Here is a 23,179-nt window from a genome sequence, read left to right as displayed (position 1 = left end):
ATTGGCACATATCTAAATCCTTATTAAGAATTAGCAGAAACCATTGACTTTCACCATTATTCTGGTCATGTAAAACAGTCCAAATGTAAATATTAACTTTTGAAACACTGGTGGAGATCTGGCTGAAGAGCAGACCCACTACTTATTAGAGCAGAGACTGATGAGGCCACATGGTGGGAAATCAGCTCTACTTGTTTTATTCACAGGTGAAGCCCAGATGTAGGAGCCATGTTCCCCGAGCATGGCTTTGCTGGGCCTTATAGCAGTTTTTATCCCCAGAGTGCAGGGAGGTTTTTTTAACCGTCATAGGTCAGTCTGAGACCAGAGAGCCCTCCTGCTTATTATGCTAACAGCTCCATAATCCTGAGCACACAGGGATATCTCATGTGGTGTCTGGGGTGTCAATCAAAGGTTCCTGTAGGCTCAATTTGGTGGTTGCTGCTTGTCAATCAGTTATGCTGTCAGGAGAGTAACAGTCTTTGAAGTACAAGATAAACAGCTCAGCCACCAGGGAGATGACCCAAGACGACCCAGGAGTGATGGCAGGGAAACCAAGGCAAACCAAGCTTTGCACTTGACAAATACTGGGTCCAGATATAATGTTATAATCTTGTTAACTTGGGAGAGATGTGTTTGCCTATTGTATATTTATCTCCTTATTCTCCCCGAATTTCATTTATGCAAGTCTACAGACCAAAGGATGTTTGTGTGGTAGGTTCCCAAAATGGTGCTTTCTTTGGAAAGGAGGAAATACAGAGGATTATTCTCTCACATGCTCAAAAATGTAACACTTTAAAATGATTTTTTCACACGAGAGTTGCTTCGATACTGATCCTAGTATCTGAAATGCCTCAGATAAATCAGGGTATCCGCGAGTGTGCAAGTCTATACATTGATCCGATACACACAGTTATCTTAAATTTGATTTTTTTTTTTTTTTTTTTTTAATAAACTTTATAGCTTCACACCTGGCTAAAACAGCAGTTTTCCTGGACATCAATTATTTTTCAATACTCTAAAACAGTGGTTACCAGTGGCTGTACAGCACAAGTTCCTGTGTAGGCTACTGGTTTAGAGTGGCAAAGAGGAACTGATTTCTGGTAAATAGTGTAACATTAGCAAAACATCAGCAATTTGGCAATATGTTACACTGGAACATCCACTCAGTAAAAACACAACATGCACAGTATGCAAGGCTTTCAGCATTTAGACAACTAGTGTAGGAATTGTTATTTATTCCTAGATTTTTTTTTTTTGTGACTTGCAGTCAAATTGCATAATAAAAGAAAGATTCTATGGCATCCATGCATCTTTTCATGTTTCACAAAGGGTTTAACCTGAGCCATGCCATACAGCAATGATAGCAACTATATCACATCCATACAGGGTTGGCAGTATACAGCTTCTTTGGTCAATACATTACCAAAGAAATTTCTGGTATCAGAGACATAATCTGGAACACTGTACTTTGTAAATCCTTCCTCCTCCTATCTTTAAAATCTTGTCCCAAGAGACAGATTACAGATTGTTGTTAATAGAAACACCCTCAGGGTGCCTGTGGTTTGGGAGGACATGGAATGAAATGTTGTAAAATCTTATAAACCTTTTTCATGAGGTAGCTTTTAAATGGTAAACTGCATTAATCCTAATTTTTCTTATTGTTACAGGGCTCTGAGATCAATTGGAATTATTATTCTGTCAACAAAAGCATGTTTGCATTTTAAGACATTCAATAAAACTTTGGAAGATGAAGCTTTAATTTCACAGAAAAGGCTGATAATGTTAATTTAGTGGTATAACTGCAAACTAAATTTTGCAAATGATCTCACAGGCATGTGTTTTGCCTGCAGTGCAAACTTACACTTTAGTCAAATTTTTTTTATGCATATCGCACATGATGTAATGAACAGTCAACCTCCAACATTGCCTGCCCTGGAGACTGCCAGCTACAGTTTCTTATTCTACTGTTGCAAAAGAAATTAATCTGAGAATAGTTTAGCTTTGTGTTTGTTTCCACTTGAGTGCCACTTTTTGGTTAAAAAGGAAACCCCGTCCAGACTCTGATGTCATTTCTCTTATTGAATCTGTTCAAGACACAATGACAACACTGTTTCAGCAGGTCTATGGCTCTGACTCTAGACTTCACCCTCTCCAATAGCATTGTGATAAGGCCCAGCAGGAGCCAAAAATCACACAAGGTGGTTTTCTGTTCATGTAATGTGGGAGTTAGACATGCTGGAATTCAGTGCTAAAGAAGTGAGGCCACACAACAACCCACTGACTTCCTTTCACCAGGGCAAAGAGAGTTCACCACCCAGCAGATGTTGGCCTTGTTTTGTCTGCTTTCACCTTTTGTCTCACAGGTGTTGGTTTTTCTGTTATGTATGGTTGCAATGCACCGGTCTAAATAATATTAATATTACCTTTTAAACATAAGACCCCGGTTGTGTAATTCGTTCTGCAGTTTCCTCATGGTTCCACAATGGTTTGTTCAGAGATCTGGGAGTCAGTGAGCTAGCAGACATAATAATTCCTGGTTCTCATTTTGAATAATGGCTGAGAATAAACAGTATAAGTCATTAAAATGCCCCCGTCTCTGCCAAAAGGTTGGTGGGATAACATGCACTTACTGAGTTCAGGGGAAACCAGATCCTTTGTTGTGGCTTCTGAAGTGTAATTTCAGCGCCTTGTGTGTGCTGATTCTGATAAGCCCTAAATCTGCTTGATATTTTAAATAATTCTTAAGTAATTTAGCCAGGTTACATTATACCATCCATGCCACTGCTAATGATGCATTTCAGACTTCTTAAACTGTTGGAAAAGGTTACAAACAGAACGGTGCAAACACCCTAAAACTGAGAATATAGTTCATATGGCCGTAATTGCTCTTATTTTCTGCTCTTTTTCCCCCTGATTCTTTGTGTATGTGTTTTGAAGGTCTCTCACAAAAGGAAAAAACTAGCTAAAATGAGACAAATTTTGGGCCAGTTGGAAATCACACTCACTGCAGTCCCAAGCTGGTGTGAATCCATGTGGGTCAGTGAAGACACAGGCTGGACAAGCCGCAGGTGATGGCATGTGACCATATGCAACATATAACTCTGGCAGTCTATCGATGTAAATACCAGCTATCTCCCTCCTAAACTCTTTTAAACCTTTAAGTGACTGTAATATACGGAATGATTAAAATGAATTAAAATGGACAAAGGAATTCCTCGTTTGTAAACTGTAAATGTCCAGTGGAAACCCCCCGTCCAAAGCCATTGTTGCACCATGCCACCTTTTTAAGAGGAAAAAACAAAGTGAGAAAATGCTTTAGCTCCCTTCCAACAGGAATCTCTCTGTGTCAGATAAAAAGCCTTAATTGAATGGAGGAGGAAGTGTAGGAAGTGTAAGTTCAGCAGATCCAGCGTCTCCTCATTCCTTGCTATTGTGGAACAATATTTATGTTCCTGCAGAGGTGGTGGATATCTGCTTCAGAAGGGCGTCAGCGTCCACTGCATGTTACTGTACTGTTTAGATGTTTCATCCAGTTTCTCAGACAGCTCCAGATTAAATGTACAGTATATCCAATTCATATTTTCTGCATATTTCCTGACTGCTTACAACACAGGTTGTCATTCTTTCCTGGATTTTCCCCCTGAGCGTTCACGTGTATAAAATCATCCCACTGTAGACGAAGTCACAGGACTGTTCATGCTTAGGGTGAAAGTTGTCCTCGTGTTCAGAGCTGATGTGTACAGTATTCACCTACCTGCAGGACAAAACAATAAATAAATGATCGTATTTGCCTGAGTGCCAGGTAATGATGCTCACATTAGAGATAACAACTTGCCAAGTGTGCCAGACATAGAACATAAGTCCAGGGTTTTGTTTAAGTGCTGGACTTTCAGTAGAATTGTATTGTGATTATGATTACTTCAGGCAAATTATAATTAAAATCTCACAAAATTAGTTGTGAAAGTTTTTGCTCTACACATAATGTGAGTTTTGATTTTTGATGTAATGCATATCAGCACATAGTTGATCACATTCAACACCAATTACATCCTTTTAGATTTGATTTTTCCTATTTGTTCCATATTGACATATACAGTATATATACTGATATGTCATATATAATGATGATTTCAGCCAGCCCTGTTTTGTATTAAATTATTACATGGTTGTGAACATCTAGACCTTTGGTGATTGCATGTTGAGGTTGTAAACAATAGGCTCCAGCAGAACCTCAGAAAACCACAGGTGTAAATAATAACATTAGCTGGATTCCATTTAGCTGCTTTGGTTCCAGGGCTCTGGCGTTCTGCATGTTGTATTACCGTCATGGTTTACTGGGACACCTGTACTTGCTACTAAAAGTCAAAATGTCTGTTGTTTAAAAGGCCATATGCACATACAGTACTGTGCATGTCACGCAAAGACTTTTATGCACATCTAAAGCAAAGCTGTTTCCAGTCATGAGCAGCAGGTGGCACTGCCCTCCCTGCACTATTTGTCCCATGGGGGACAGTGGCAATGCTTCATCCTCTACAATAAGTAAATGAAATTCTGCGCTTATTCAGCCCCATACACGTGACACAAAGTCATGTTTTGTGCAGATGCAGTTAGTAGATCTCCTCGCTGGTTTGTTGGCTTGGTCTTGGACATTTTTGAATACCAGTGTGTGTTGGCTGCTGGTCTGTGTGCTGTGGCTTTTATCAGGAAGCTCATTCCAGCCGTTCTGGCCCCGAGCCAGACGACCTTACAACGTAAACAGGGACAAAGGGACATTTTAATTAGGACCGGCAATGTGATCCACAGTACCATAGACGGCACTTTACTGTAGTGTGTGGTGTGTGCTACCGTGTGATGTCTGCATGGATTTGTGTGTGCGCAGTCCAAAACATAAGTTAGTGTATGTGTGTGCAGTCTGAGATTGTACATCTAAAGCTGCCTTTCCCTTGGGCACTGTCAGCCCTTTCAGACAGTGCATGATAATCACCCATCATCATGATGAGGGCCAGCCAGAGAGGATTAAAGCAGACCCCCAAGCACCATCTTTCCTCACAGGAAGTAACGTCTCCTGTCTGGTAGTCTACGTTTTTTCTGCCCACTCTCACTCAGACCAATCCACTGCATGTGTCACATTAAATGGGGGTTTAAGTGAGATTTGCCTGCTGTGTGGTTTGTTAGACTGGCATGTCTGCTGACCTGATACTATTTGTGTTACTCTCAGTCTACTACTTATGGTAGTTATTACCGTTGTATAAATTGGCACACTCGCAGTGAGAGCTATTAAGATTGGGATCATGTTACGTTTAGTTCTTCCTCCCATAGGCAGAAAATGAATTCTCAGCTGAATTCTGCCTCTGTTTTTGCCTTTCCCTCTCTCTCATGTTAAACTAAAATGCTGAAGATGAGATCTTAGCCCAGACACAAGCTGAGCTTTTCAAACTTGATCAGTCTTTGTGCCATAGACAGCGCTGGACTATGATAAGTCACTGGTACTGTCACAGCCTGTTTAATGTAGGAACAAACTCATGAGCTCTATGTCACACCCGTTTGGCTTTGTACAAGTCATACAGTATCCCACTTATACTCACTGAGACGTTCACTTCTGTACAAAACTCAAAGCAATAACTTAATCACAAAATCCTAATTCCTTAAGAATGAATGAGTATTATAAGACTTGCAAAGCACAGAGATCCATCGAGATTAATAGAAAAGCTTTGTGCTGTGGCCCACTTGTGTTAGTGTGTGTGTGTGTGTGTGTGTGTGTGTGTGTGTGTGTGTGTGTGTGTGTGTGCATGCATGGGTGCGTGCGTGCGTGCATGTGTGTGTTTGAGAGAGAGAGAGAGAGAGAGAGAGGGGATAGAGTTAGTGTGTATAAAATGAAAAGATTATTTGTAGCATGTAGGCCACAAGTCACATCAACTCATCACCATGGACACACACACACACACACACACACACACACACACACACACACACACACACACACACACACACACACACACACACACACACACACGTTCTTCTTGTGCCACTCTGGCCCTGGTGCTGCCAGCTGGGAGGTCTGTGGATGTGACAGCCATTGTGAGAAGTTGTGTGCATACTGCTGTTGTCGTCCTCTGATGCTCAGACCCCATATCTTTGAATTTTCACCTGATCTGATTTGTTTCTCCATTTTTATTATTCCAGTGTTAGTTAATTTCATTTATTTATGAATCATCGGAGACATATCTACCCTCTTCATTCATGGACATATGTGTCAGTGATAAAGATATTGTTTACATTGTTTTTTGTTTTGTGTGTGTGTGCGATCATTTGTGTGTTGAGGTCTCAGGTGTGGCTTATAGAAGGGCAACAGGGCAGATGTTGTCGAGCTCCTACAGAGCAGCATCTCTTCTCAAGTCAGGATGGCTCTGCACGCACGAGCTGCTGCCACTCATTTGCATATCAGCTGCAGACTGGAGAAAAGTCCAGAGCAGGGTGGAGCTATTGAAATACTTCAGATGCAGAGTGACAGAGATCGAAGGTGTACCTGTTTAAAACAAGGTCTTTACAGACTAAGTGGGGGGGGGGCATGTGTAGAAAAAACCTGGATGCCATCTGATTGGTGAGGCAAGGAAAATAGGTGCGCTTATGTAACGCTGGGTCCTGTGAAACTAAAGAAGTGACACTCCGTCCGAGAAGCTTTCCAAGGCCTTTTCACTGCTTTCTGTCTCTTGTTTCTGCTGTCTGCTGAAACTAAAGGAATACTGCGGGTTGTGAAGGGATAATATGGCGGCAAATTCAGAAATTACCGGTGATACAGAGGTATGAGCTTGTTGCTTTCCTTCTGGCTGACTCTACAATTAAGATTGTGTGTCTGTTTGTGTTACTCGCTCTCTATTTTTGCCTAGCCTTCCAACATAGTCATCTGTGGCTGCACGTTTCCGCTGCACATACACAGAGTTGTATGTGCAATTTAGATTATCCTCATGAAGCCACACACACACACAAGCTGGACCATTCACATGAATGCATGTGACCAGGCTTTGTGCTCCAATATGATTTTGCACAAGTAATGACAATTTTCTGCTAAGCTACAGAAAGAATTTAGAATATCTGTTTTCCACGTGACTGGAGAACATAGTGGAGAGCTTTTCCCTGCTGTCAGTTTGCAAGATGTTAAAACACGCAAGTATTGATTAAGTGCGACAGCTTAATGCATTGAGTGTGGTGTGAGTGTCTGCCTGCATGCAACTTTAGGGTACTGGCCTCTTTTAACTTTCTTTGACTTACATATGCTGGTAAAGCAGACAGAAATGTAACTCCTAATTGTGTTTTATATGTTGGAGTTTTGGACAGGGGTAAATTTGCATGAGCTCTATAGCTATGGGAGTGTGTGTGTGTGTGTGGGTGTCTGGGGGGGGGGGGGGGGGGGGGGGGTCTATTTCTGTCTCTCTCTCTCCCTGTTCTGAGCCAGCATCACACAGAGCCCTGCTATAACTATCCAAACAACCACAGCATTCACACAGAGCGCACATGGCTCACTTCACCACCTGCTACTGGCCTCGCCACAAGGGAAAACCTCACTGGTATTCAGACTGTGCGTTCCATAACATTCACTTTTTAAGGAGGAGTAAACATAGAGCATTGTTTCTGGAGTGAATGGCCACATTTATATTAATGCTTTTTCTTGAAAAACTAGAATTCAAGATGAGCTTAAGATCACCGTGTGTATAAAGTGGTAAAAGCAACCCATGGTGTGCGCCATCTTCCACACTTGACCAGCAGTTACAGTTAAGTAAGCATTCCTGCCAACAAGGGTGAAGTCTGCCAAGAAAAAATAATTTAGCATTCATTGAATAATGGCGTAGTAATTATTGTAGCTGGATTATAAACGACTCTGTTGAAAGCATTTCCTCTGGAGCTGAAATCTCTTTTCATCATAGAGGGTCAATAACAACATACTGTATGGTTTCTTTATGACTTTTGGTTGCATCTGATTGCATTTCCCATGTCATACAGGGAGCATTTGAAGTGGGCTTTCCCCTGAGAGCTGTGTTTCATGCAACAAATCATCATCCATCAGCGCTGTGGCAGCCAAACCCACTACCATGCTCCAACAGTAACAAAGCAGCGTAGTCAACCACACAACTTGCTTATGTTGAACTGGGTTTCATGTCCTTCAATTGTTTTTCAGGGACTGTACAGGCCAGCTGTTAAGAGATAGATAGATAGATAGATAGATAGATAGATAGATAGATAGATAGATAGATAGATAGATAGATAGATAGATAGATACTTTATTTATTGAAGATTGTAGTCCCATCGTAAAATATGTCTCTCTGAACCCAAGAGGTTATCTTTCTTACAGTGGTCTCCTTGACTGAAGGACTGCAGAGGACATTATTTGTTTTTTTATTGTGCAGCAACCTGCCATTTGCCTCTCAGAGTGCTTATTAAATTTCATTAAAATGATTGGAAGCATTGGTCTGGACTGTATATGCAATAAACTAATTGTATATGCAATTTGTGGTCAAATTGTTGCTTTAGACCCACTTTACTTATTTTACACGACAAACAGGACATTCCAGGCCAACATATCCTCGAGAGAGGGGATCTTAGATTAGGTACAAAGTGGAGGTCAGAATGAAAGTCTGTTCAGAGGCATCAATACACAAGTGCATTTTTATCAGTGTTGCAGGAAATGCCAAAGAAACAGCTGTTGACAAAGTAAGATATGATGTCATTACCAAAGGCTTAATGTTCCTGTCTACATACCATTGTTTAATTTCCCCCCTCTCATTTATTTGGCTATGTAGAAACTGTGAATGAATTTTTATGTAATGTGAGGAAGTCTTTAAAGCCAAGTGGGCTTGAGTTGTTCTATTGTATACGAAGGCTTATTAGTAGTAGTTCCTGAGCCTCTGTGTTTTTGAGGCATTTCCCGCCATGTGTCTCACTCAGAGGCCTCAGCTGTGTCATGCCAGTATTGGACCTGAACTAGCCTCACTGTGGTTTCACCTGGACGGAGGCTCACTTATTCAGTTTTTTCACTGGAAAGCTCTGAGTGGCATCACTGATGATGAAGTTTACTGATTGATTCAGTATATCGCTCATGATGAACTGACCCTTAAGAGGAACTGAAATGTCACTTGGGCCAATTATGGAAATTATAATTGGCTGAGATCTCAGCTGAGACTCGTTCCAGTGGGAGCCTCTGTGTGGTAGTCTAATGAGAAATGTGTGAAATTAATGTCAGAGCCCATTAGGTTTTATTCTAGTTATAGAAGATTGTTTTCACATCATCTAATTAATATTGCATAATGGGGGGACATTTCTGTAAATCCTACAGTTAGGGAAAGAGGTCAGAGTGTTTGGATGCTCTTTCCAAACTTCTTGACTTACCTGCAGGTGTATGTTCTTTTTTTGACAGGAACAATGTTGGGATCTGTTATTGTGCATGGTACAGCTTTTCTGTCCAGTCAGTCATATGTTCATGAGTATATCGATTTATCTGTTACACACACGATAGCCTGACTTTGGTTTTCTGTTGGCTGTGGTCATGCTACTCAGCTTGAACAGGCTGACATATGAGAAATACCTGCCAATGAGACTTGTCAGAGGGAGCTGTTGCAGATCTCAGTATGTTATTAAAACTGTTGGGCAGGGCACGGACAGAAACAGTTGCCAATATTCAAACATCCTGCATTTAGCACTTTCTTAAGCCATCAGTCTATCCTGCACACTGTACATAATTCAAGTTTCTGGTCATTTTTGAAGAGTCAGACTTCCACCTGGATTGCAGTGGATCTTTGGAAAACTGGAGTTAAGGGAGTGACGCAAAAGAGCAATTGAGTGGGATTCAATTCACGCCAAGGATCAAGTATTATTGCCTCTATGTGACAGCAGAAACTCAGACGGCTTAATAAAGTTAGGATCTGGACTAATGGAAATAGTTGCATGTGGAAACAGCACACACAGTAAAATCAGATCAAATCTCTCTTCTTTATTGAACCTCTAAGATTACTTAAGTGTAATAATTCTCCTATATCGCTTTTCCTGAAGGAGGGAATAGGAAGACAAATCTCAAACCCTGAGCTTTTCATACTTCACACAGCTGTGTTCCAGGAACACCAAGCAGCTCTGATTGGACGGTCTGTCCCACTGAAAAGCATGATGTCATCAAACTCCTCTCCATAACAAACATCTTTGTTCTTGAGCTGTGTTAATCTCTGTTCATCTTGTGCATCTGCTTTCTTGTGAGATTAATTACAGCTCCTCTATGTTTTTCTTTCAGCTGACTCAAACTGATTAAATGTAGAGCTCAAGTAGAAGTGCAACGATTAGTCAATCAATCACTTTGTCAATCAACAGGAAATTTACTGGCAATTATTTAATTTTAACTGAATAAACATTTTAGTCATTTTTAAGCAAAAATTACAAACAAATGTGAGCATTTGATGCTTCTTCTTGTCATACACGATAATAAGTGAATATGTTATAACAGGCGTTTTTTACTATTGTGTGGCATTTTACAGACAAAACAATTAATCAACTAATTGCAAGAATAATCATAAGATTGATTAACAATTAATGAAAATAATCATTAGTTGCAGCCCTAATTAAGAGAATATTTATGTTTGTGGCCATTTGTGCAACCAGGTGGCCATATAGAAAAGAAAGATCCCAATGATACAATGACATAGCTTCATAGCTTCATAGCCCCTGTTGTATTCCCTTAAAGTCTTTATAGCTGTAACTGTATTTTTTTTTTCCTAATACTTTAATATCAAGAATAATTACATCATGGCCTGATCTGGCCTGGCAAGTTCAGTGGGAGAGGAAAAAGTTTAACCTTGTTCCAATTTTGACTTTGTCTCTATGTTTTTCAAAGCTGCTTTAGAGTGCTTATTGGAAAGTGAATCTATTACCTGCACAGAGTAATGCCTGCCTGATCACTTAGATTTAAAGACAGTGTTACCAGATAGTATGTGCGGCTTAGAGAGGAAAACTGTGACCCAGCTCTAAAGCTAGGGTCATGTTCAGGAATGCTTAGGTAAGTGGGTGGACTTCTGACGTTGATGAAAAGCATAGGCACTCTCCATTTGAAGAAAACAATGGAGATGTAAATGTAAGTTTTAAGTTTGTAATGCACATACAAAAAATAAAGGAGGAGAAATATTGTAGGGCAGTGTCATATCTTGTGAGGCTGTTAGAGTCGTGGTGTTTGTCTGTGTGTGTGCGTGTGCGTGTGTCTGGGAGGGGGATGTCTTGAAAAGACAAACAGCCTGTAGAGTAGTTCGTTAAAATTTTGGAGCAATTTGCTGCATATATTTGCATATGAATCAGGAAATCTCCTTAATGCTTAATGTGGTATGAGACAGATATGCTGGCATATAAATAGTTTATAATTAATTCACTTATTAACTTAATTAGAGAACTCATTAGCATACCAGGTTATGTTTAATATATCATTTGTAATTATGAGCAGCTCAAGAGGCTCATCTTACAGTTTGGTGGGTACACAGGTTACACAGTTTGTTCTTTTCTGTTATATTACTACTCTACCTGTAGTATTTGCTTTGTTGGAGCATCAGTGTTTCAGTTTTTTGTTGTATGTATGAGCTGAAATGAGTAGTCGTGAAATCCATTAGTCAAATGACACAAAATTATTTGGCAACAACTTTGATTTCTTGTTTAAATGATTTTTTCAAAATAAAATGCCAAATGTTCTGCTATCATGGATGTGAAATGTTTCATTTAAAGTTTTAAGTAGAATCAGCATTTGGAGCCTGTACTTTGTGTTTGGGTCGGTGTGTAGCCTGTGAGCGGTGACGTGTAGCTCATCAATGCTGCTGATCAGTTCCCCGGGGCACTGACTGGCTCGATGGGGCTGAAGGACACTGTGTCCTCTGGGACAGAGACGTATAAATGCTGGAGCCTCTGGTCTCTGCTTCCTGCTGCCTGCTGGAGTGGGCATGAAGAGCAGTTTACACAGAGGCAAGAAGAAGAGGCTTTACACTCTGGTAAAAGGTACCACAGGTGAGGCATTGCAAGAGAGGAGGTGAGGCCCTGCATGGAGGGATAGTGAGCATGGTTGTGTTGCAACTTTTATGATCCACTTTTCTGAGGAAGAATTGGCTTGTGCTTTGATGTTGTTTCTGTAATAGTGTGAGTTGTGATTTTACTGAGAGATTACAGCTGATATTGCTAAAAGTCTGTTTTAATGCACCAAAATTTAGGGGAAAAAAGTAAGAAACGAATGATAAACGTTTGTGTGTTTCTGCTCCAAAGCTGTCAGAGCTTTGCAATCGACTATCTCTTCTATGTAGGTCATAGGATCCACCATGTGGGACATTGATCTCAGTGCTTTGGTTGTAGCACAGGAAAGCAGGTCACTGTTTTCCTAAACTGTGAAATTATCAATTTCTTTTCTGCCCTGAAGCTCTGAATACAGCATAATTAAAACTGTTGACCATGGATGGAGGGCAAAGAAATCCACGAAGTGATGACAGAAAATATTTTTTTACGATTACTAGAGAAGCTTTTTAACCGTAATAGAAGGATATGAAACTTGCATCAGGCTTCTAGTGGTCTCCAGTAAAGATAACATTTAAGGGAATAAGAGCTAAATGAATTCTCTTTAGACAGAAGTTTGTATCAGTGAGTTTTACTTTGGTTTTCAAATGTTCATGAAACTTTGAATGATACTCTGCATTATGCAGCTAGGCCATTTAGTCTTATCTGCTGGCACTGACATCGGCTGGAGTGGAGCATTTTTGTTGGTGCCTGAATCACTGACTAGGATGGTATCAGAGGAACTAATAACTTTAGGCAGTGCTGTAGCGGCAGGAGGCCAGGTTGGACTGTGGAAACAACTGCCCTCAAAATGCCATTATGGATCAGTCAATCATCTTACTGGTTACTCAACCAAGCACTCGTCTTATCTGCTCTGCAATCATACCATTTCCTGTGTGCACATGGTATGTTGTTTCATATGTCCTTGCTTTGCCTTTGTTTAATCATTTAATATTTGTTCCATCTTCCTTCTTGTCTTCATGTGTCTCGCCTGAACACATTCACTCCTCCTGTCATACTGCTCCTGGCTCCTGAACTTCATGCACCTAATTTCCTCATGGTGGACTTTCTGGGGGTCCTTCTCCCTTCTTCCCCCCCCCCCTTTTTTTTTTTTTTTTTTTTTTTCCTTGCCCTCATAAATCTCTCCTCATGCATCCTCCCTTCTGGTTGGAGATTGCAGAGTGCACTATTGCCCCAGTTGCAATGGAGGACAGTGACCATGAGGCTCATTCTTCATCAGATGAGCAGGACTCCTGCCCTGCTTCCCCTAATCACAGCAGGAACCATGATGCTGAACAGGTACTGGTGACATCCACCAAAACTCCTAAACTCTCCATTTTACTCTCCGTCTATAAAACCATGCTACTTTTAACCCTCAGCTCATGTATAGTGCATAAACATAACGTGAGTGCAGAGTCACAGTAAGGCCCTACAGCTGAATTTAAATGGCCTCATTGCTTTCTGAGGGTCACTGCATTATTTATCTTTGTACTCGACTAGCTGGGAGACTTACTGTATGTCTGTGGGACTTGGAGAGCTGTGGTAACTGGAGTATGCACAGCAGTTTACACTTCAGCTGTGTATCCTCTTACAGGAAAAGCTTTACTTTGTTATTTTTTATTTTGACATCTTAGTGTGTATTACGCCTGGAAATCTGGGAATGAAGAATAAACTATGTACCTAATGACTGATATTGTCGTCAAATAACAACCATAAAGACAGTCTTTTGCCTCACATAGGCCCTGCAAAATTTATGAAGTGGTCAGAGATGTTGGAAAAATTGATGGCACATTACTCTCTGCTTCCAGAAATGTACAATTAAATTTATGCCTAAGTATTAAGGCTCATTGAATATTATTTTCGCAGAAATGCAACAACATGCAAACCCACTGAGATAGATGCCTGGTGTTATCGTTCACCATCCTCATTAAAAATGATAGAAAGTGATTAAGCAGTTTTCTTACCTTTTGTCTGTATTTTGTCTTTATCTTGTCCGTCAGACAATGATAGACAAGAAGCATCTTTTCAAATCAATATTTTGCTAAAGTGCAAGACTGAGATTATATTTTAACTTTATGTTAACAAAACAGCATCTTCTCTGACACTTTAAGTGGGCACTTTATTTTTGTCAGACTTCAACATTGTAATTCATTTTGCCTGAGTAATATTTTTTCATTAGTCTGTGTGCGTCTCCTCTATAAACTTTAAAACCAAGAATTATTTTCCGTCACTATAAAATGTTACGATCGTTTCTAAAAGTGTGCATTTTCTGCTCCCTGGATCTCTATCCCTTCCTTTCTACATCGTCTCTGTACCTTTCTTCTTCCCTCTACCTATCTTTGCATCTCCACCCTCTATTTTTTTCCAACATGTTCTCCTCACCGCCTCATCCACCCGCTTCAACCATGGCGTCTCTCTAGCATTCAAGCCATTCTGACGACTCAGAGGTGGAGAACATTATGCAAGACCCTCACCACCAAGGAGGGCATGAGCATGACCACAAGCCCCACCATCACCATCATGACCCTGAGCCTCATGATGCAGACAGGGAAGCTGAGGGCGAAGACCGCTCCCACACTCCATCTTATTTGCAGCCCCCTGTGGCGGGTAGGGTGCATTCGGATTCAGGTTCAGACCCCAGTTTGCCGCAGAGCAGAAGTGTGGAGTTTGACTTGCCGTCCCCCATCAGTCCCTCCAGGCCCAAGAGCCCCTGGGGTCGATTTGACCCTTACAGCAATAATGAGGTAACACAAGGGGGTCCAGCCAAGAAACCCAGAGGATGAACAGGATCTGTGTGGTTTAGTTCGACTTTGAAGGCAAAGCTGGCTGTGTGTTGTTATGTGCTGAACAGTTCATCTTCAGACTGATGGATACAATTCATAGTATGTGACAGAGCTTGTGCGAGATTGTGCAAAGTCTAAAATAATGTTGCTTTATGTAGTTTTTTTTTTTTAAAGTTGATTTTGCTGATGTTTCTTCTGGTGAAACAGGTTGTATTTGATACTCTGAGATGGTAGCATTGCTTTTTGCTCTTGTTGGGTTGTTGACTTTATTTATGTGTCTACTTGTGGGAAAGTGAATGGGACAACCAAATTTTTGGAGTTGTTGATAACCGCGTTGAAATTTTTTTTTCACAGTCATATGTACATGCTAAGGTGTGTTTTTATCGTTGTCTGCATTTTTAGGACCAGGACAAGGAATATGTTGGTTTTGCAACATTGCCAAACCAGGTGCATCGCAAGTCAGTCAAGAAAGGATTTGACTTCACACTCATGGTGGCAGGTAAATCCTTGTCTGCACATTAGCAGAAATTTGATCTTAAGCCGAGCCTTCAACTTTCAAGAGATTGCTAAACACACAGTCCTAACCTGACTCCTTTTGTCTTTGTTGTTCTTTGTTTGAAGGGGAGTCTGGCCTGGGAAAGTCCACTCTGGTCAACAGTCTGTTTCTTACAGATCTTTACAAAGATAGGAAGCTGCTCAATGCTGAAGGTGAGGAAGCTTCAGCTTTTGATACAAATTTTTCCTGTAAATATTTGTTCTACAATATATCGTGGTTCATATTAAAAGCAGTGGTCTATTTGTGTCTGTCCTCTAGAGCGAATCACACAAACAGTAGAAATCACCAAACACACAGTGGATATAGAAGAGAAAGGTGTTAAACTAAAGCTCACCATTGTGGACACACCTGGGTTTGGGGATGCTGTGAACAACACTGAATGGTACATGTCAAACATCTTCAATGAATAACATGGCCTCAATCTAAATTAACCTATGAGTACAGCTGTATAACCTCATCTGAACTCTGCTGCAGTTAAAAAGTCATGTGCAATAGTGCAGTTGTTGCCTCAGAGACTGAATGTCCCTGTGTATGTTTCTGCTGTAGCTGGAAGTCAGTGGCTGACTACATCGACCAGCAGTTTGAGCAGTACTTCAGGGACGAGAGTGGCCTCAACCGCAAGAACATCCAGGACAACCGCGTACACTGCTGCCTCTATTTCATCTCACCCTTTGGTCATGGGTATGACAAAGCTGTAGCTCCAGGGATTAGTTAGCCCTCCCTCTCTTTTAATGGGGAAAATTAACCCCTTTACCACAGTATGAAATTTTCTGTGCTGGTATTTACATCATAATCAGCCTCCAGCTAAGAATGAGGAGGAGCTAATGTTTCCATTACCTTCACTTTCCCTTAAAAAACATACATCAGAGCTGCTTGCATGTGTATTCACATCCTTTGTCCTAAGAACACACATCAACTTGAGTAATTGAGATTTATTGTAAATATCTAGTGTTTACTTGCAGTGCGTTCAGCCCCATAAATTGTTAATGCAGCGGGCTCTTGCCCCAGAGTTAGAGCAGTTCCCTGCTGCCTTCAGGTGAATTTACATCTGGTGCAGCGCTTTTGCTCTAATCAAATGTTTGTGCTGAGTGCTGATGTGGTACTTTTCAGCGCATTTATGCACATGCACTGTTCCACATTACTGCGCTCATTAAGCAAGTAATATACCATAAACCTCGAGTAATGCTGCAGTGCAATTTTCAAAGTCACAGTGATGGAGAAACTGCTCCCTCTGTTGATAAGCCTCAGTCATTACTCATCACATACCACAGTGAGAGGTCACTCAGAGAGCAAACCTCTTCCACCACTGATCGATCATTCAATTTGCCAGAGACATTGCGTTATTGCCTAAAAATTTATGGCAAATCAGTGTCTTCACATTGTCAAGATACAATTAGAAATCGGGTCTAAATGAATTCACAGTTGGTTCAAAATTAGGCTAAAAACAAATGTCAAAAAAACGACAAAAAGACGACAAAAAGTCACATCTGGATGACTATTGCAAAAACGTCCAATGACTGTCCATCAGCATTTATGGAATTGTCTATGAACTAAATAAATGGTTGAAAAATATCACCTCATATTAAAAAATTGTTAATTTCTTACATATAGAGAGTATTGTGTATCATTATGTATGTGTTGTGTGTCATCTAGCCTTCGGCCTTTGGATGTGGAATTTATGAAAGCTCTCCATGAGAAGGTTAACATCGTCCCTGTTCTGGCCAAAGCCGACACACTCACCCCGAGTGAGGTGAAGAAAAAGAAAATCAAGGTAAGACAGATCTCAATCAATAAACTGTTGATCTGTACTTGTGTTTCATCCCATTAATGAAACTGCAATTACACAGCAGAGATGCATTTGTTTCCTCATGAAAGAAGTCTTCACACGTGTCATCACTGATCATATTACTCACACTTTTACATTGGAAACATAATTTCACTCTGTACTCTCTCCTGCCTATGTTTCCCTGCAGATCAGAGAGGAGATTGAGCAATATGGTATCAAGATATACCAGTTCCCTGACTGTGACTCTGACGAAGACGAGGAATTCAAGCAGCAGGACCTCGAGCTGAAGGTAGAGTCAAAGCATCGGGGGCACAGCATCAAATGAAAACACCTGAAAACTGAATGCTCACACGATAACGAACAACAACAAACGAAAAACAGGATTTTAATTTTTAGACACAAAACTATGTTATTGTCCTAATTCTGTTAATTTGAATTTACAGACCATATAATACATGACCTTGATCGTCACTCCACTACTGACTTCTTCTGACCTTGAGTAGCCTCTGATAAAAGCATTGTGTTAAAAAATGGGAATAAAAGATAGAAGACTTCAAAAAATGAATGGTAAGGTTTGAAAATGAAGTAAGTCAGTGTTTAATGTTAAAGAGTTGGAGGTTAAAAAAATATTAATTATTACTCCAAATGACATTAAACAGAGATTAGGAAGAAAAGGAAAGATGTTCTAGAGAACAGGACAAAGGCACTGAGGAGGCAAGTGTGGAAAGAAAAAACAAAACGTCATGAACACATCTGCACTGCACCACTCAGTACTGCACCAGTCGACTCATCTACACCCTCCGCTGCCAGATATTTTTGAAACACCTTTTTTAATTTTATGACCCTCTCTGTTCTCCCCAAAAGGAAAGCATTCCCTTTGCAGTAATTGGCAGCAACACAGTAGTGGAGGCCAAAGGGAAAAGGGTGCGGGGCCGTCTGTATCCCTGGGGCATCGTAGAAGGTAAACCCATTCTCCAAGTCCATTGCAAATTAAGGTTTGATTTGTAGGAAAAGAATATAAAAAAAACATTATCAAGATCATTTGTAGCATCTTAAGCCTTTAGAGACACTGCATACATTTTTGTATAGCTGCTAATGACAATGGCAGTGATTCAGCATTTGGAGTTTTTGAAGAACACTCAATATATTGCTGAAATTGACCTTCACACTGTTGTTTACAGTGGAGAACTCGGCACACTGTGATTTCGTGAAGCTGAGGAACATGCTCGTTCGCACACACATGCAAGATCTCAAGGACGTGACACGGGAGACCCACTACGAGAACTACAGAGCCCAGTGTATCCAGAGCATGACCCGCATGGTCGTGAAGGAACGTAACCGCAAGTATGCTCACACTGAATCAGAGGACACACATGGAAACACAGAACTACACTCTCTTTTATTTTGGTGGATTTCACACACAGATTTGAAGTGTAGAAAATTTCAATATTAGACGCCAAGATAAAGATAGAGATAATAAAATAATATTTTTGTAGAGAAGGTAGTGATTTTAATTAAACGATAGGTTTCATTTCTTAAACATGTAATCATTACTTGTTTAATTCACAGCCTTGCATTAATCAGATATTTATCCTTGCTTTTCCATGCATTTAATGGCTAAGGGTTTATCCTATATTCATCCACACAGGCACACACAAGCTCCTGGTGTTTTTTGGTGTATTGTGTTAATGAGGTTTGTCAACAGCATTAGTTAGACAGACTTCAGCAGCTGATTACACATCACTTGGTGCCTAAAGGCAGATTTTAGTTACCTTACATGTTGTGTATGCAGATTATAGTTTTGATGCTTGTGATGATTGTGATCAGTAGAGTTTCAGCCTTGAAAATAAATTGAAATAAACATGAAAAATGAAAATCAAAAACTGGCTGTAAATATTAAATGTTGAACTCTACACCATGTATCTCTCTGCAGTAAACTAACCAGGGAGAGTGGTACAGACTTCCCAATCCCCGTGGTGCCCGGAGTGACGGACAGTGAGACAGAAAAGCTCATCCGAGAGAAAGATGAGGAGGTACGGCACGCAGACCATGAACTGGAGTCACACCAGCACCAACGTGGTCACAACCACAAGTCTGAACACAGTTTTGACCAGCATGGGCACTCAGACGCTCATCCTGACCCAGAGACACACTCAGATCAGGCAGAAGATGAAGCTCTCTGAGTATCTTTAACTCACATATTTTATTTAAATATAATCTTTCTATGATGCACACTCATGTCATGTTTTCTGAAGCTGACAATGAGTAGCCTCAAAAACATGAATTAGTGTAATTATACATTCAAATCTCTTCTCCCCCTGTCCTCCCAAGTCCTCTGGACCTTTGAACTCAGGGTAGGAAAAGAGTTTGCCACAGGAACTTAAAGCATAATTACTTCTATTTTATATGTGCTCCACCTTCTAGCAGCTGTGCACTTAAGGTTACATCCTGGCAACCTCTAATTTTGCACAACACTGAATATGTTGAATATGTTCCTTTATACTCATCATAAAATGAGACCTTTACCCAGGGAGGAGGAGCCAGTGGACGTTTTAATCCGTGGAGGTCATCATATGTAGAACATGGGCAGGTTTTTCAATTTTTGGGCAGTTTCTATAGCCCCAGATTTTACCTTGAGCTGAGAAAAAATATTATCCCACGTTTGAAAGAGTTAGAACTGCTTTTAGCCCTGGGTTAATAAACTTGTTCCATGGTTGGTTCAACACTCCCAGTGCAGTGCAAACACCTAAGGAAAGAATTCAACAATTATTTTCAGTACCCCAGTAATTATATTCACGGGCTAAATAAAAACAGTATAAAATATGATATAATTGTTTCTTTGGCAGAAAAATCAGCAGATTAGGTTTTGGTTAGAAGGAATACTCTTAGGGGAAATATTATTAGTTGAGATATTATTCCTTTCATGTTCCTAATATTTTAATTCTTCACATACATTATGACCCCAGTCACTGTGATTATTTTCCAGTTAGGTAAATGAAGCAGACATACATCATTGTACATGGTGTTAGTGTTCATTCAAGTTCTTTCCCTCTTCCCCATTAAAATCATTTATTTTGTCAAATAAAGAGATCATTTGTCCTCAGTTGTTTTTTTTGTTTTATTTGGGGTTTTTTTTAACCAATATTACTGAATTATAACTGTAACGTCATACTATCTCAGTCTGTTGGGAATGTGGAAATGGATGTTATAGTCAGCCCATATAATGCACTGCACAAAGTACAATCACAGCACAGTACAATCGATAACAACTGAAACTGACAATCAAACTATTGTGCTGCTTAACTTTTGCCAGTTTCCAGAAAATCAACAACAACAACTATATATATTTGATTTTTCACAGAAAATAATACAAAATCTGCTAACTGATATGAGTATATTTTAATATCCTGAAATGCAGCTTTTATAATATTAAATATTTTGTAGTGTAGGTGAAGAGGAACCAGAGGTTCCCTGCCATCTGCCAGCACAGGTCACGTGATCTGGAAAGAACAGACTCATCTCCTGAGTGTTATTGATTTGTTGTCTGTGCAGTCATGTGTAAATAATTAGCTTGTAGAAAAGACTGCACAGCCTGTTGACATGTCCAGACTTCGTACTGCCAAAAATGTAATAGTGGATGTGTAAAATAATAGATGTATCACATCAAACTGTGGTACTAACACTCATCTCATCTCTTCTCACAGTTGCGACGGATGCAGGAGATGCTCCAGAGGATCCAGGATCAAATGCACACTCAGAAAGACACATATTAAATCAGTACACCAGTCAAAGGTGTACATGTCTCTCGTTCACTGGGATTAAAAGAAACACACACCCAGGAAACCTTTATTCCTCTCTAGGACATTGACATCCCTACATGTCCACCCAACCACCACTCAACCTCATCAGCAGCACATTACACATGGATCAGGGACCTGCGAGGAGGTAGTAAGATGATCTGACATTTGCAGTTTAACGACTCCCTTTATCCTCTTCAGAATCTCTGACATTAATGGCACCACTGCTGCAAAGCACTCAACCCGCCTCCTCTTCACTGTTCTGTTCTGTTCTGTCAAAAATATTTTAAAAAATGGACAGGTTTGATGTTTGCTTGGATAAATCTGTCTCTAGTTTGAGGGTTAGTTCACATATCTGAACTTTATTTAGCCACATGATCACAGGGGTGTTGTTTTGTTTTATTTTTTTACGTAAGGTGTTTATGAGGTTTACATCTAAGTACTGGTGACCTGCTCAGATTTTTTATAAGCACGCTTTTCTGGTGCAAGTGTTTATTTTTATTATCATTATAGGCCAAAATGCATATATACTGTCATAATTTAATTTTCTATATTACACTCATAAACATTTTTTCTACTGTTTTTCATCTTTTACTGAACGCGTTCCTGGTTTTATTTAACTACTCCTTACAACACTGTTCAACATTATGTATGAAAATTTGTTTTATGTAGAGGTTCCTCTTGGTTAATTTGGTCAAATCTTTACACAATGATTTTTTTCATTTAAATTTTTGTTTGATTAGTGTCTGCATGTTTATCATAGTTGCCACCTCCGCTGCCTGAGAGCATGGATGTAAGCAGCTCTGCTCAATGCCAGTCTTAACTCACATTAGAAACCACTGCTTACTGATTTCCATATAAACATTTAAAATAATACAACTTTTTAAATGACGAGAAGTCCTTTATTATTTGGAGAATTCCCCAAAGCAGAGTTGTTTCAGAATCACTTCATCTCATACATGGCTGTATCATGACAGAACCATCAAGAGGTCACATGTGAGAGCTGATGATACCTGTTATGGTCAGAGATGATAAGACAAGACCTTTGTTTTGCATGAACTGAGTGTCCAAGGGAAGGGTTGCATTAGAGGCCATGCAGTCTATTTATTTTTGCATGTGTTTTATAAAGGTTACTCAGATTGCAGATCAATGTAGTGACCATAAGGTTATTTATGGGCAATGAAAATATGTAGCCTCTCAACTGTCACGGGAAATAAATTGAGATGAGTTGTATTTTTTTTTGTTTTTTTGTTTTTTTTTTGTTACGATTTCCTCACTTGAAGGGAACTCATATGTTGGACATGTGCTAACCTTAACATTTATCTTATAACCAAGGCCAACAATGGCAAACTTAATTGTCCTAAATTTTCCTTTTCAAAGTGTGAGTTTTGTTTTGTATTGACATGAAGAATATTGTTTTGGAATAACTTATCAAAGCCAAGAGCAATGATCAGAATTAGTGAATGAACTTGACTCTTTTGCTAATTGTTTTCATGTTGCAAGTACAAACCTTATTTTTTTGAAAATGAGATGACTCTGCCGTGTCATGTGACCTTTGTTTAAAAAAAAAAAAAAAAAAAACATTCCTTGAGCTTCTGTCCCAGAGTCAGGTATTTCTTTTTCTTCCTCTTTTCTTAATTTGTTTGTTTTATATTAAATTTGTCTTTTGTTATTCTACTTTTTGGAGTATATTTATGTAATAAATTTATAAATGAAATGCAGATGGAGAGGACAATATGTACAAATTCTAATATTGTAATAAAATATGAATATAATTTCATGTCTCCATCACACATCGGGTTTTGCTTTATTTAGTGAAAACAAAAGAAGAACTGAATGCCATGACTTGATTTTAATAAATGAGTTTTTAAGCTGTCACAAAATTTAATCAACTAATCCTGAATTAGATTTTCATCAGTTCAAACAATGCATTACAGTTGTACGCAAACATCTGGGCACATGTGCAAATTACATTTGTTTGTTTGTTTTTTTTATTAAAGTAAAAAGCTTCAGATTTTTCTTTTCATTCTTCACTGACTGGAGGACATTTGCATCCAGAATTTGCTGATATTTATTGGAGGCATTTCTTTCCTCTATCCATGCAATGTTTCCTGTGTCACTGGCTGCCACAAAACCCAAAAGCAATATATTTCCACCCTCATGCTTAGCACATAGTAACATAGCTTGACAGTTAACAAAGGAG

At 39.7% G+C, this 23,179-nt stretch overlaps 1 protein-coding gene across 1 annotated transcript in view; it reads left to right on the top strand.

Annotated features, from left to right (window-relative positions):
• The window catches only part of LOC111228030 (septin-4-like), a 50,160-nt gene extending 27,234 nt beyond the window's left edge, over window positions 1–22,926 (top strand). Inside the window, exons 3-12 of the mRNA XM_022753805.1 lie at window positions 15,240–15,336; window positions 15,459–15,545; window positions 15,652–15,775; window positions 15,940–16,074; window positions 17,047–17,164; window positions 17,367–17,468; window positions 18,044–18,140; window positions 18,361–18,523; window positions 19,113–19,212; window positions 20,884–22,926. Coding sequence (XP_022609526.1) covers window positions 15,240–15,336; window positions 15,459–15,545; window positions 15,652–15,775; window positions 15,940–16,074; window positions 17,047–17,164; window positions 17,367–17,468; window positions 18,044–18,140; window positions 18,361–18,523; window positions 19,113–19,212; window positions 20,884–20,952 — 1,092 coding nt within the window. The 3' untranslated portion in view covers window positions 20,953–22,926. The remainder of the gene's footprint in view (window positions 1–15,239; window positions 15,337–15,458; window positions 15,546–15,651; window positions 15,776–15,939; window positions 16,075–17,046; window positions 17,165–17,366; window positions 17,469–18,043; window positions 18,141–18,360; window positions 18,524–19,112; window positions 19,213–20,883) is intronic.
• The last annotated feature ends 253 nt before the right edge of the window (window positions 22,927–23,179 follow it).

Source organism: Seriola dumerili, unplaced genomic scaffold (assembly GCF_002260705.1).
Source record: "Seriola dumerili isolate Sdu_G_001 unplaced genomic scaffold, Sdu_1.0 BDQW01000199.1, whole genome shotgun sequence".
Lineage (NCBI taxonomy): Eukaryota > Metazoa > Chordata > Actinopteri > Carangiformes > Carangidae > Seriola > Seriola dumerili.
The sequence above is the reverse complement of the archived record's forward strand: the minus strand, read 5'-3'. Positions and strand labels throughout refer to the sequence as shown.